Source organism: Patagioenas fasciata, chromosome 1 (genome assembly GCF_037038585.1).
Source record: "Patagioenas fasciata isolate bPatFas1 chromosome 1, bPatFas1.hap1, whole genome shotgun sequence".
NCBI classification, from domain to species: Eukaryota; Metazoa; Chordata; class Aves; order Columbiformes; family Columbidae; genus Patagioenas; species Patagioenas fasciata.
The window spans coordinates 77,162,458-77,177,781 of record NC_092520.1 but is presented as its reverse complement, the minus strand read 5'-3'; the positions used below and the strand labels follow the sequence as shown (position 1 = coordinate 77,177,781).

General features: G+C 46.2%; 1 protein-coding gene across 4 annotated transcripts in view; it reads right to left on the bottom strand.

The window, feature by feature from the left end:
- Positions 1 to 1,588: 1,588 nt before the first annotated feature.
- Positions 1,589 to 15,324, bottom strand: part of LOC136097136 (galactosylgalactosylxylosylprotein 3-beta-glucuronosyltransferase 1-like) — a 33,212-nt gene continuing 19,476 nt past the window's right edge. For 2 of the 4 annotated variants that reach the window (XM_065829217.2, XM_071809329.1), the window contains exons 2-6: positions 13,135 to 13,283; positions 12,277 to 12,815; positions 10,451 to 10,747; positions 9,860 to 9,967; positions 1,589 to 4,941 (exon numbers count right to left, since the gene is read on the bottom strand). In XM_065829217.2, coding sequence (XP_065685289.1) covers positions 9,881 to 9,967; positions 10,451 to 10,747; positions 12,277 to 12,815; positions 13,135 to 13,246 — 1,035 coding nt within the window. In that variant the 5' untranslated portion in view covers positions 13,247 to 13,283 and the 3' untranslated portion in view covers positions 1,589 to 4,941; positions 9,860 to 9,880. The remainder of the gene's footprint in view (positions 4,942 to 9,859; positions 9,968 to 10,450; positions 10,748 to 12,276; positions 12,816 to 13,134; positions 13,284 to 15,324) is intronic. The other 2 variants (XM_071809344.1, XM_071809335.1) reach the window with 2 other exon arrangements.

Genomic DNA, 15,324 nt, shown 5'->3' with positions numbered 1-15,324 from the left:
TCCCCACACTCAGGGCTTCTATCATGGGAAGAAGAAGGTAGCATTAATCCTTGCAAAAGCGTTGCAGAGGCTTTCAGCCACCATAGTCAAGCAGAGCTGTCCCTCTTTTTTGAGGATGAAAGTGCTTTCTAGTGGGGTGGACATTTCAGGTACCTTCGGCCACAGCAGTTCTTCTCAGCCTTTCAGAGGATCTTGGATCTTGGCTTGTAAACTTAACATTGCACTTCATGTAACACATTTGTGAGTGTAATTTTTTTTATTACACAGGAAAAAATTTGATTTGTACTCTAGTGTGTTAAATTTTTAGCAATGCTTTCTCAAAAGAGTCATAAAAGTGCTTCCATATTTCTGGGAGGAGGGTCCCCTCCTTCTTAAAAAAAAACCAACAAAGTTACAGATTGCTGATGTGACACACCTTGGCCAAATAACAGATTAAATCAGTGAGAACATTAGAAACAGAAACCTGGGTCTACTAACTTCTCTCAGGCTTCTGGATTAGCCAAATAGCTGCACCTGTTCTCTTCTGGTCTGTAGGAAGAACTAAGAGTTGTTTCTCTACCTGATCCCATTGGACTGCCCTCTAGTGTCCCAGTGAGAGCTCATACGTTTTTCTCTGCCGGTTGTAGCTTATAGGTCCTGGGACTGAAACAGTGTGCAGTTTAGGAAGACTAGACCTTTTAACACCTTAAGGTTGCACTTCCTTACCCTGTTGATGGTGTTCCTGGGTGTCTTCACCTTACCCAGAAGATACAGTGGGCTATATTGCAGAGGACCACAAGCTTCTGCCCTCACCTGCTTCCTACCACATGCTGTCCTAAGCAACTGATCCTCCTCCAGGAAGAAGGAAGTTGGAAAACATCTCTTGAGAGGCTTCATGGCCTCTAGAACCAATTGGGAGAGACTGTGGCACCACATTTCTGAAGGAGATCCCTTGTATCTTACCATACTGCTGCCAGGAGTGCTTTGTCCTGGCTCTTCCCAGAGGGGCAGACAGTATGCAGGAACTAGCTGGCCTGACAGAGCTGGAGTAGATACTGTGTACCCTGCAGAGCAGACCTCATAACATCACCCAGTAGACCTCCACAGAAATCAGGCAGCCCACCCACTGCCACCAGCAGCCTTGTTTAGGCATGACCGTGCAATGCAGCTTGCCATTGCACTGAGACAGCTTGTGGCACCTTTCCCCCCTCCCTTGTGATGGAGAACTGCCTGCCTGCCCTGTGTTTTGATGGCCACCCACTTCTGAGCTGTGGCCAGCAGCTTTACAGAGCAATCTGAGTAGGGATGGTCACCACATCACCCCAATGACAGCTTGTTGCTAGCAATGCCATGGGACTACGGAGTTTAGACTATATTCTCCTGTCTCCTTCTGCTTCCTTCTTCTCCAAAATGCAGGCACTGGTCTCAGGGACCTGAAATGTTTTTGCTTGAGTTTCTCTTGTAGCATTTGGGTCAGATGATGACTGAAGGAGCGCCCTTGAAATGAGAACAACTAAAACTGATACGTTCTCCATTACAGAGTCCGCGGTGTTTTCCTGGAAAATAAGTAAGCACTTAGGCTGCAAGAAAAGACAATAATCCAATATCGTACTATTCACATCATATTTAATAACGCTCTAGTAACATTCAATATAAATAAATAACCATTAAAAAGTACTTTCTTGACATTCTCTCTCCTTTGTCAATAGTATTTTCAGCAACAGGAAATGTTAGTAATATTTATTGGTTGGTGAAGTGGATGAGTCTCCGAGAACATGAATATCAGATACTAATATGCTAGTAAAAAACAGGTGCTGGGATGCCTTCTCTTCTTTAAACACTTCAGGCTTGATCTGCAGCTTCCCTCCTTATTACATTCACTGCATTCACTTTCTCTGAAGCCTGTAACTCTGACCGCTGCTCCACTCCCGGGCTCTCCCACCCAGCTCTGCTCACAATCAGCCACATTAACTCGTGGTGTCTGTTACTCACCTCCCCTTAGCTGATACGCCTTGGCCAGCAGCAGTCCTTGCTGTCCTTAGGCTGCTCTACAGGGAAAAGAATATTTGTGCTGAACAGCTCCAAATGTCTGCTAGCCTGGAATATCAGCTGTGCACATCCACATTGTCCATACAAGGCCTCAGTCCTGCACAATTTAGTGACTGACAGAATTTCTTGATTCACAGAAACTCTTCTCCACAGGCAAGAATGGAGATGGTGCGATAGTGCTGGTCATGAGAGCAGGCTTCAACCGGCATAGAAATGACAGTGCAGCGCATATCACTGGAATCCACATCCCCAGTGGGAAAACCAGGAATAATAATTTTGCTTTCTGATAGGGATGCAGAGAGAAGAACTCTCTAAAAACATGGGGGACCCTGTGTGAGGTTAAAGGCCAGGGAATTAATCACCATATTCCTTCCTCTTCATACAGGCAGAAACCCTGCCCATCTCGGAGGGGAAAATAGAGGATCATAAATCCTTTATTCACTCACTCTTGTTCATTCATCAAAACCGCAAAGAAGGGGACTTACTCTTGGTTTTCTGCTGGGTGAAAGCACTGAGCCCACTTGCCTGGTGGCAGGGCTGGATCGCCAAAGCCCATTGGAGTGCAAGGCCCATCACCTCCTGCAGAGGACAGGACATAAAGCTCTGACCAATGGAGAATGAAAAGTGTTTTGTAGATGCTGGGCTTCCTTCGCGCTACCTAGTGCCAGTATGCCAGACCCTTGCTCTGCAAGGACCTTTTTAGGGCCCAGAGAAGACATTGTTTTCATGGTCCATTCAGTATTCCTTCATGCTGAGATAGCTGCAGGGTGGCCTTGTGGTGCTGAGTGTATTCATCCAGAAAGACCTTGGCATAAGCCTCACTAAACACAGTCTCAATTTCTCTGTTTGCTGCCTATTCTTTGCCTTCTCCCACCTCCCTCTCTGATAAGAGGCATCTCACCCCCTCTACCCCCTCCTATTTAGTCCCCCTCCTATAGCAGGATGCACGGCTGTGAGGAAACACAGACTGACTCCCTCTCTCAGATACTCTTTGAAGAGCCCCCTTCATGGAAGCTTGCTGAGATCCCATGGGGACTATCTGCTGAGTGAGGCACTCCTTTGCACATGTTTTTACCTCCCTATGATTGCTTGGTAGTCAGAAACTTAGTGCCACCCCATCTCTTGCATAAAGGAACTGTAATTTCCTTTGCTGTACTTCCCTCCTTGCTGTGTTTCTGATTATTTTGCCAGTTTAAGACACCATTGTAGAGAAACCCCAGGGAGCACAGAACATATGACATTCATTGGTAGAATGCTAGGCTCTACTGCTCTCTGGGAGTCTGGGGCGAAGGGTGAAATATTCTATCTTCGTGAGCATGTCAGGTGATCTAAGATAAATAACCAAAACGAAACAAGGAATAGGCAAAGAAGAATTCTAGTATAAATAAATCAAGAAATAAATAAGTCTACTGCCAGCCCAGAATTTCTTGGGCAGGGAATGATGCAATTGCTCATAACTTTCCCCATCTGTGAAATCCTCAATATGTTTTGAATGCCTAAAACCTTGTTTCTCACGGCCTGAGTGAAGACGGTTTTCAAGATGTGCTCAGAGGGGTTTCTGGGTCATTCAAGGAATCTTCCTGGAAAAGTCACAGCAACATTGCTCCCCACGCACACACATGGTACCAACACTTGTGCTTTTAACCCAGTGCATCCTTCCTCTGGTCCTCATTTGCCACCTTCTCCTTTGTGGGCTGCCTTCTACCTGGCTGTCTTCCTGTTTTACTGAGGGAAAGGGAAACCCCTCCACATGACACGGTCTCATCACTCTTCACAGGGCCACACATGCCTTTCAAAGTTCCACTGGAAAACCTTGTGACATTTGCTATTTCAGTTGTCATTTACATGCTCAAAATATGCTTTGTGATGATGCATTTCCACATTCCGTGACATTCTGACAGGAGACGAGTGCAGGCTGAGGGTTCCCCATCTCTGAGCACTTCTCACCCACCTCCACCTCAGAGAGGTGTTTTCCTTTCCAGAGGTCCAGGAGACAAGTCTGTATATGTGATTTGAGGCTACTGAAGTGCCTGTTGGTGCTGCAGCAGGGCTCCACGCTAGAAACACCACCTTCAAGTCCACATATCTTTGCCCCTGCTTTCTAGTCTTTGCAGTGAGACGTGGAGGCATGGCCTTTGAGGTATAGTACCTGCCGGGTCTCCCTGAGCAGGAGAGGAACTTTATCCAGAGGGCTCTGGGCCTGGGGATCTGGGACAGCATTTTCCAAAACAACCTGAAGTGAAGGCAGTTCAAGTTCTCAGCCGAGGTGTAGGCACCAGGTCCCTTCTGAACTCCCAAACCCCAAATGAAGCGCCTCAGCACAGCTCCCTCGCCAACACTGAAGGCTGATCCATGTGGGTATCTGAGTACATCCTTCAGAGGGAGAGCCTCTCTCAAGCTAGCTTTGTTTTTAAGCTGTTTTGAGAGCATACCAGCCTCAGGCTGACAGGTCCACATTTGTGCTTTTGCTACAACTCCTGTCCTTGAACCACTGCAGCTCGCAGCTGCTGTACTGAAGCTTAGGTTTGACGATATGCCAGGGGGGATCTTCCGAGGCACCCACATCCATTCTGGACTTCAGCCTCTGTGCCGGGACAGCTGAGAATGGAGATCACATCTAATAAGTTTTAATGAATGGTTAAAAACACAAAGCCCGCAGGGGAAGGGAAGCACTCCTCTCCCAGGTGAGGAATGGGAGCCAGTGCACGAAGTCAAAGATGAGGAGCTGTAGGATCACAGGGCACCACATCAGCTCTGTCCCCACCTTTTGGGCAGCAGGAGCTGATCAGTGTGGCTATATTTTGGGTGTTTTTCATCCTTCAGTGGTGGAGCAGAGGGCTGGGCAGAACAGGCAGTGCGCGCAGCTGCTCTGGCTTGCTGACAAACTTGGGGAACAATCACTGCCCATTGCTTCTGTCAAAACAAACACAAAATGAGGTAAGAAGAAGATAGAGGTGTCAATACCACGTCCAGTACAACAGGGCAGGAGATGCATTCAAACTCAAACTTTTGTCACTAGCTATGTAGATTTGGCCAAATCACTTCATTTTTCACTAATAGCCACCTAGTAATAAGAGGACTCCAGCAAGTAGAAAACCCAACACTTCATCTCCCTTTATCAAAGGAGATTTGAATCTGTGACATCTTTTCTCCCAGACACAATTACTTTCTTTTACAGGGGGCAACATTATAAAGCCTACTCTTTGGATTATTTAGGCTTTTCACATGGGACAATTTTAGATTTAAAACACAACACAGGGAGTAAAAATGAGATTTTCACACTCCCTGAGGTCCCTGGACTTAAGTTTTCTCCTGTTGGCTCTTTGCCCAATCTTGGTTTCCTGACCTAACCCACTAGTGACCTGCCTTTGAAGGGCTGGAGGATGCCTCTTACCAGATAAATTCGATTTGTTAGTAACTCTCACTGGGAACTCAAGAACAGTATATTCAGCTTCCTACAGCTTGCATTGGGCTAGAACTCAAATCATTCCAATATTATGCAATTACACCCTTAATTATTGCACATTTTTGCAAATCAAACCAACTATGGCCACTGCTCTGAATCCATATTCCTGGAATACGTAAAGTACAACCTGAGAACACCTACTGCTTTAGGGTCTTCCAAGAACATGCACACCTCTCCACTTAAGACTCTGGATTACAATATAAATTAGGTGGGAACTGGATGATCAAATTTATCAAATGAACACTTCTGGACATGTCTGGGTGCCTTAGATTAGATCCACAGAGAAATGAAAAGGCAGTCTAGGAAGGTACCCAGTGAACCTGAGGAACTTTCAAAGTTGAAATATTTCTTTTTTTCCACTCCTTTTTTATCTTTATGGATTTAAGTCATCCCAGTTCCCCATGTCAATGTAGCCTAGACCTTTGCACTACTGCTAATCTCCAAGATAACACAGGATTACTCATTTACGCAGTTTTCAGGATTTTGCGCAATCAAGTAGGTCTTCCACTGCTTCTTTTGAAAGAACCAGTAAAACTAACAAAATAATGACCAAGGCATTTCACCTGGTGTCAGACACTTCCTCCATCAGACAACGTTCTACTATTTCCATTTATAACTAGCCCACTACGACTTCCTAATCAAGTTATCTTCCTTTTATGTCTTCCCAGTAAGTTCATTAAGGCATAGACTAAGCTAACTGAACTTCTAAATCTTTGCTAAATAACCTTTCACTTTAGCAGGCTGTCCCCTGGCTCAGGTAGATATCAGTAACCAGACACCTCAACAACACTACTCACAGCTTCAGGCTGGGGATATGAGTGAAGTGCTGCTTGTTCTATCTGCACTGCAGAGTCCTAGCCAGGGTATCTTATTTATGAATCAGAAAAAGTTTTTGAAGGACTTTTTTGTTCTCCCCGTAAAATCATTATGTTAACCTCTCTGATATTTATTTTAAAGAAAAAGCAGGAGGATAAGATCTCAGGATCCCTGTTCAGTCTGTCTGGACACTCTAAAATATAGGTGGACTTCCTTCCCTCTTTCCAAATATCATAAGGCAGCAGGAGTCCTATGCTAACCTAAGCAAACTCTTCTCTATCAGATGCTTGTTAACAGATGTTAGCAGTTAGAATAGGTAGTTTTTATAACACTAACCTTGAGTGATAATTTTCAGGCCTTTAACAAAGTAAAATACGAAGAAAAAATTATTTCCCATCTCCTGTTCTGAGAAGCTAAAGCCTATGTTTCTAGGGGGTTTCATTACAATCAGTAGGGACATATGCTGTGATAGCGTTTGCTTGCTCTGCAACCCCTGTTGCAAAACAGACAGTCCTAGGATTTCCAACATCCCCCACATCCTACTCTTCATGTCCCCTCAGTGTTTCTCAGAGACCAGGTTTATGGCCACTTTCCAAAATATTTCCACAGTGAAAGCCTTTGTTTAGCTGAAGGTAGGCCGAGAGATCCCATTTTTGTCTCTCCTGCTCCTCCACTTTGCATGAAGAGGCTGGGGAAGTAGCTGAGGATCTCACCCCTGATCCTCAATCCCAGTGCATCTCAGATCCGGCCTAGTGGTTCTCAGGGCAGCAAAAAGTGCAGAATTTCTAGTGCAGAAAGGAAAACCACTTTCTTTTTTTTTTTTTATTTTTTTTAATGTTGAGCTCTTCTTTTGAATTTTGTTGTCTCTCGTGAAAAGCAAAGCCCTGATATATCTTACTGCTCCCCCTTTGCAGATCTGCTCTGATTTGGCGCCTAGAGTTTTTCCCTCAGACTCAGCAGGGACATGGCTAAGGGTGGTGGGAATGCAGGCAAGAAAGAGACTTCAGCTAGGACAAAATAACTGCTAGTTATGCAACACCTTCTGAAGCCCAGTCTTCACAGTTCACATGATCAGCAGGTCCCTTTACACTGTGTCTCAGACAATCCACCAAGTAGGCACATGTGCCAAGCAGCCATGCAAGTGGTACAACTAGAGATGAACAGAGCACCAAATCCTGCACCGAGCAATGTCTGCCTGGCTCACATCGGCAGGCGTTAAAGGGGAAAGAGGCCTCTGGGAGGTCTGTGACTTGGATTGCTCAATTTGATCGATCCTCAACGAGGACTAACTGCCAGGAGGGAAAGACAGAAATATTCTCTCTATTGTGTCTAAGAACAGAATATCCTCAGGGGAACAATTTTACCTCTATTTTTTTTTTTTCTCAGTGCAGGCTTATCTAGATCATGTCAGTCAAGGTTCTGAAGCTCGGCAGCCTTGATAATAAGGACCTCCAAAACATCATAGCTGTCAGCAGAGATCTCAATTTAAAACTTTAAGCGGGGGGAAAATCTAATGATTTTGCTTGACTGCCCAGTCAAGCAATTTACCTTTCGGGTGTCTCCTGGAGCAGATGCCACCTGCCCACTTGGCAGGTCAGAGCAGCTGTCCCACATGGCAGACAGTGGTGCAGAAGGGATTGTGGTCAAATTCTCTGCTAATACAAGTGGAAAGCTCCTTTGAAATCTACAGAGCTGGCCTAGCCAAGAATCTGGCTTGAAAGCACCCTGAGAGAATGGCACTGGAGAAGGGTGCAAGTCCTCCTGGTGAAAGGGTGGCAGTATCTGGATCTTTCAGACTGGTAGCTTCTCTTTCTCACAACAAATGACTTAATTGGGAGCCATTCCCATGAGAATCCACAGCAGGTGTGTGGCATTTCTCATGGAGTGTTCAGCAGAAAAGAAAGGGTGAGGACAAAAGCGGGGATACATAAATGGCACATTTATGAAAACATCGCATCTGCACTCTGTAGTGGAGCAGTTAACCCCTCCTCTGACAAGCAGGCAAGGCAGGTCTAATCTGTCTGAGTTTTTATAAACCTGCTCATTCTTTACGAAGTGAATGGTACATCCAGACCAGTTAACTGGATTCTGAATCCTTGTAAGCTGAGTTTGGGCAATCATAGCTTTAGTCTACTGCAGACCCAGCATGGGTGGGTATGTAAAATGAGCTCGTTACTGCTAGTGGATTTCACAGAAGCTCAGGTTAAAAGAGGGGCTGCATAGGCATAATTTACCTATCTGGGATATGTGAGATATTAATGTAAAGCTGGCAGATGTGGTACAGAGTTTGTGTCCTACAGGAGGGCCAGATAGGCTACCCCAGGGTCCCTATGGTGGCACCAGGTGTCTATATTTAGGTAACTAACTCCTGTCCCTCCATCTGCTGCTGGGTGAGCAGGCACTGGGATTGCTTTGCACTTTGTATGGCTGTCATTCAGAGATGATGAGATGATGTGGAAATGCTGTATGCAGCTACTAGTAATGCACACAGCAGATCACTGCAGAAGCTGAAATACTCATGACTGTCTGAAAAAAAGCTGTCAGTTTTATTTCCACTGGTAGAGCTGAGCTGAGGTGTATGTTGGTGTCAGGACTGAAAGCAGCTCTGGAAGCTCTTCCAAAGTAGGAGTAAATCATTCAGCATCCTGTATCCTGCCACAGTTATGAGTCATTCCAGAAAGAGCTAGATACTCCCAAGCTTTATCCTTGTGGACTTTTGGGCTAGGAATCTGCAAAGGGCAGACATAAAGGATAAGAGGGCATGGCAGCTGGCAGGTGAGGTCACAGTTCATCTGAAGCCTGTTCTTAATCCATCTCTACTTCTAAGAACATAACACTGATCTCTGATACATTCCTGCCCTCACCTGTAGTGGTTGCCATAATCCCCCAGCCTGCTGCTGAACCTGGCTCTGTGGACCACAAAGACACGGCTAGTGCCTTCACTGTTTCTCCTCAGCAGCAGATGTATTCCTACCTCTGCTAATGTTAGTATTGAGCCCCTCAAACTCTTGTGAGAGTCTGTGTAGGTTGCTCTTTGCTGGTTCCTATTTTGAGGTCACCCAAGTGTCCCATCAGCCCTTCCCTGCTGCACCCATACCATGGTTGTTCATACAGGAAAAAAGATGAAAGTGGATGCATGGGGCACTGCAGAAGTGGCAGGGTTGCTGGGGAAAACCTCATCTGCAGAGGTGTGATCTCTTTCCATACACAAATCCTACACTAAAGAGGGTTTGGAGCTGGCAGAAATAGGGAAGCAAGGAATTTGGCTTGTCGTTATTATTGAGTGAAACCACAGGCTGCTTCTGGCACTCTTCTCTCTGTCTGTGTGCAGGCAAAGCTTTCACATGGACTGCAAGGAGGCTTGAATGAGCATGAAATCAAGACTGTAAGTAGGTAAAGATGAGGATCTACTTCTTGCGCAAAGGGTGGCATGATAAGGGAGTTACTCGGGCAATCATACATGCAGTCTTTGAGGAAATAATAGCATAAGTAAGGAAACAGGTACACATTGTTTGCTTTGCCAAAACCAATAAAGACAAGGGTACTCACACCCTGGAGCTGGCTCTCTGCTTACACCTCTACTCTGGGGTCTGTAAATCCACGCTTGCCTTCATTGACCAGAGTGGGCCTCTCGGTTCTCGTGTGCCAGACCAACACCTAGAGGGAATCACAAAGAGTTAATGGGCCATGAATGCCACAGAAATGGCGAGAGCAGTGCATCCATCAGGTGGGAACCTCAGCAAGCTGGGGCTTGCAGGGGTTTGAAGCATGTCATTCAAACAGGTTGAACCTGGGAGAGACTTCACAGGTACATGAAACAGTGACAAGGAGCAGGGATCACTCTGGACCAAAACCGCAGACTCAACCCTCTACCAAACCTCTTGGACTTTGGAGAAGCAATCTGGGCACAAATTGTACACCTGAGTCTCTTTATTAACTAACTGTTCCTCAGTGCTCCCCGAGCTTCACAGCCGTGAAGCATTTGGCAGGCTCTGCCCATCCGTCCCAGCACCATTTGGTGCTGACATGCGCCAGCACAGGGCAGGCACAGTGGAAGGTGGAGCAGCACAGCTGAAGGCTGCAGAAGCAGCCAGAACCCAGCAATGAGAATGTATCTTCAAGGTCTCTTGTCCTGCTCACCTTTGTGCAGTTGGCTGCTTTGGGCTCCAGCCCATCCATAGTCACTAGATCCTTCAGCAGGCTGGTTTCCTGGTAGCCTCCTTTGACTCCCTCCAGCTTGAAACTGGCCTGAGGCTTCTCCAAGATCAGCTTGATGCTGATAGCAAATCCAGCCATGTCAATAGCAAAGGGCCGGTTAGGGTCAAAGACGGTTTTCCAGCCCACCACCTTCCCTGCTGGGCTCACTTTTGGGGATTCATATCGCAGTCCCCCAACGAAAGCCACTGGCCAGACTGACACCCTTCTTGTGTATCGCATCTGTGTGACAGAAAGAAACAGTGCTGTGAGGACTGGATATTGTGAAAAATTCTTCCTGGAAAGGGTTGTCGGGCATTGGAACAGGCTGCCTGGGGAAGTGGTAGGGTCACCATCCCTGCAGGGGTTTAAAAGACACATAGATAAGGTTCTTAGGGACATGGTTTAGTGCTACATGTAAGTTATGGTTGGACTTGATGATCCTGAGGGTCTCTTCCGACCCAAATGACTGTGTGATTCAACCCTGCAATGTTTGTCCCACCCCATCAGCGTGCCATCCTCTGCTTTCATTGGCACCTGTCCTCCCCCGTTGACTTCCCACACAATGACATAGCTCCAGGCAGCACGAGCTGAGCTCTTGTGCACCTGTGCTGCTGCTTGAAGAGCTACAGCTTGCAAAGGCACAGGACTGTTTTAGCACGCTCTTCTCTGAACACCAAGTTCACGGCTTTTCTGTGCCCACGTTCAGTCCCTCAGAAGAAGGAAAACCTTTGCTTTTCCAATCTCATCTGAACTTTTAGAATTTTTGTAAAATTTCATGGTTTTTGCAAATGCCAGACACAACATCTACCAGGCCTCTAGCTCCGTATTATCAACTCTACTCCCTCCAACTTCACCCTTATGAAAGTAATTTCCCTCCCTGACTGATGCATCCTTGTCCTCATTTATTCCAAATTCTCCCCACCTATGTTCTTTCATCCGTGGCTACTGCCAAAAAGAGTGGGGTTTTATTGAAATTGTCAGAAAGGACCTGGAGAGAAATAAGAAAGGATGAGCTTAACAGAGATCTAAGCAATTCTGAACACTGGAAATGTGTTCTGATGCATAACTCTGTATTTCAATTTGTGTAGCACAGTTTGGTTTAAATTTGTGACAAGGGAGTTTACTGAATAATCATTTTTGCAAGTTTACAATAGACTTGATATCTCACAAAAGCCAAGGTTCCAGCAGAAGTCTGGGCAAGCTTCTGTGATCCCAGGGGCACAGTCCTGTTGTGGTGGCTGAAACTGAGAGTACTGAAGGGCAGCCAAGGAGAAAAAGTGGATTAGAAAGTCAACTTTTCTAACATCTCCTACCCATCACATCACTACAACAGTGCAGATTTATGCTTTGCCAGGAGTTTGTCTTTATTTAAATCAGGTCAGCTCACCCTGAGAAGAATTATAAATTCTGGAGCATGTATCCTCTGGTTCCTGCCAAAGGGGGCTCTAGCTGATGCAATGTTGTGTGAGAGGCTATTAACTTCTGCAGCCTATGCCATGGCAGGTGTGTTCTTTGCTCTTTCAGCCCTTTAGAGCATGGCTACTGGGTTTGCATAGCTATAGGTTTGCATCTGCCCTATACCTAGCTCCCACTGAGCACAAGGCAGGCAAGGAGGGTGCTAGGCAGCCTGCCAGAGCCCTTGTCTCCCAGCTGATGCTAGAAGCCCACATGGTAGCCCTATCTTATAGGTCTTTGCAAGTGCATCTGGCCTTAAGATGGTTTGCAGCTGTATCCTGCTTTTCTGTCCCATATAATCTTATGGTTCTTACCTCTTCAAAGAGCTCCAGGCTGTAGGTGTTATCATCATCAGCAAAATACACCACCCCTTCTGGTGGTGCGGTGTTGCTGAAGCTGTCTCTCAGCCAGTGCAGCCCCAGGTTCCTCTGTAGTGTCCCCCTTGGGGTATGGGATGGGATCCAGGACAGCCCCAGCTTCAGACTCTTGGGTGTCTCCACATTGAGATGGGTGAAGTTGAGCCCTGCCTTCTCCAGCAGGTTGGATACCAGGTTGGTCCTCCGGGGCGAGTCCTCTACCACCACCCAGTGCAGGTTCTGTACATGTAGGAAGGTGTTGGCCAGACGGGTCAGCTCAGCTTTTTGCACTGGCCGGGTGTAGGTAGGGGTGATGACGAAGATGGTTGGCAGGGTGTCTGACCATGGGGGAGGCCTGGAGTACACATAATTCTGGATGATTCTAGGTGTTGCCCCTATGCTTTGCTGCTGCCGAATGCATGATGGGAGGCCTTCTTCTCTCAGAGCAGATGTACCATTGAGGAGAGCTTTAGAGGTAACGTTCTCATCTGTCTCTTCTAGGACAAAAGGAAGGAAAGAAGGAAGAAGATAAAGAAAGATGTTAGAGAACTAATCACTGCCAGGCTGTCTCCTCTCCAGAGAATGCTGGGGACACATCTGTTCGGAGTCAGTACTCAGCACATCAGCATCTTCTCACTGAAGGTGCATGTTTAACGTCCTAAGAACAGTTTGTTTGCCTGCTGTAGGGAAACCCTGAGGAGGCCTTCGGGCAAGTTTGTCTTTAACCCATCCCGTGAGAGAACATCTACTACTGAAGGTTCGCACCAGCAATCATCACAGCCATCAGCACACTGACAGCAGAACTCTTGCACTTACTTCTCAGCAGGCTGAGGTAGCGGGTGGTTGGGTACTGGTGCCACAAGGTTAGGAGAAGAGCCCATGGTAAGGCGATCAGGAGCGTGGTAAGAAGGTTACGTCTCCTCAGCATGCTGCAGAGAGCTTCCAATGCCCAGGCATCTCCCTGTCTTTCAGAGCAGAAAAAAAGAGTAAGGCCTCTAAAGTATCAGCCACCACAAACATTAGGACAGTAAGTCTAGAGGCTAAACTAATAGTCTGAGTTTAGCTTGCTTGGAGGGTGGCATGATGAAAGTTGGTCCCTGAACCAGCAAGGCATTTGTCTAAGTTTCACAGAATCACAGACTCACAGAATGGTTGGGGTTGGAAGGGACCTCTCTGGGCAGCTTGTTTCAGTGCTAAGTTTACAAGAAGTCCCATCAATGTTGCAAGTCTGAACCACCATTCAGCTGCCCTGGCCAATTCCTGTATTATTAAATAGAACCTTTTATCTATTTATGTTGCTATACAGATTCTCCCGCTTCCCCATGATGAACCCACTGTCCTTGACCTGGGGTCATTCATATTGCTGATTCTGAAGCCAGAGAGGATGGTTACTTGCCCCCTCTCTGGGGCTGGTATTAATTCCCGAGCTTTGTGATGACCATTTAATTTGCTTCTTTTGTAGAATTTTTAAAACTCTGTGCAAGATTTGTGTTCCTGCATATGCAAGTGGACAAAACAGAAAATGTCAGAGCTTCTCAAGATAGCCAGCATCTCTTTCACTCCTGCAGTTTTAATTCATCCTCCTTATGCAGATGCATTGAGGCAATCAGTGATGCATGCTATCACCTACTAAGTTTTCCACAAAATCCCTGCCTCAGTCATTTCACAGTGCTGGTGATGCCTGCTGAAAGTTTAATTATTCCACATCCCTATCTACTCCCAGCTAGCAGTGTTTGGCCACTGCAGCATTTAGGTTAAATCTCTGACTTCGGAATACTCCAATTTCTTTCTTAGTGTTTCTATAATGTATGTGATCATGAGATCTCAGGAATCGCAACATTCATAATTTGTTTTTGAAACTCATTCTATAAGGTGAGAGGAATTAAAAGGAAATAAAGAGAAATAAAGGACAAAAGTATCAGGAACAAGCAACAACAGGGGGTGGCTTATTTACAGATGTTCCAAGCTACAGTAGTCCTGCGCTTGATTTTTCACAATTGTTGAGCACTTTCAGCTCCCACTAGTTAATACGATTAATGAGCAGTCAGTCTGTCTGGAAATCAGATCCTTGGCTTCTCAAGGTAGCCGTGACAGCAACAAAGTATCCAACATTAATGATCAGTTCTCAAAAATACAGACTCAAGCATTTTGATGTCTATTGCAGACCACTCATGCAGGGACGTAACTCAGCCCTGTGTATAGTCACGGTGTGATGAGATCCTAGTCTTGGGCCACCTGTTTGAAAAACCCTTAATAACCCATGTGCAGTAGCTCATGTGACCATGAGATCCCAGAGATGACTTCTGGAAGTCCAACATCACATGAGCCTGCCTAGTGCACGTGCTGCCCTCTGCATGGCTCTGGCACACTGTCAGGAACACTTTCCTCCAACTTTTAGCTTCTGCTTTGGTCCCTCTCTGGGTATGAAGTCTCCCGATACTGCTATTACACACCAGCAACAAAAGCAGTGCTCCAGAAAGTGCTCCAGAAAGAGGGATCCACTTCTGATGCTGAACAGTACAGAGCAAAGTTACTTGGCACCATCTGAGGACTTTCTGCTATCACTCCAAGTAGGCTGCCTGATGTTTGACAGCTGGATTTTATTCCCCCTCTCTCTCCTGGTAACATCTGTAATCTCTTTCCTCTGGGATTACCTTTCTGATCTCAAATAGTTCTCCCAGTGGACTCCCTTGCTACCACAGTGATGCTCACTAGGAGGCTAAAGGGAGCATAAAACTTTTATAAGCCTCCTGCAGAGAGATTTATGTTGGGAAACCACAGTCACAGCCCCTGGGAACTGAAAAGCTGCTGAGTGGCACAGCCTCACAAGGCCCTCTAGCTTTTGCAGGCTGAGGGCAATTTGAGGGAAGAGGGCAATGGCATTACACAGGTGCAAAGGAAGGAAAGGAGGTTTGAATTGGTTGGGTCTAAATTCCTGCTGTGCCAGGGATTTCCTGGAGATACTGAAGGCCATTCGTCTGCAACCAAAGTTTTCAAAGAGATGCA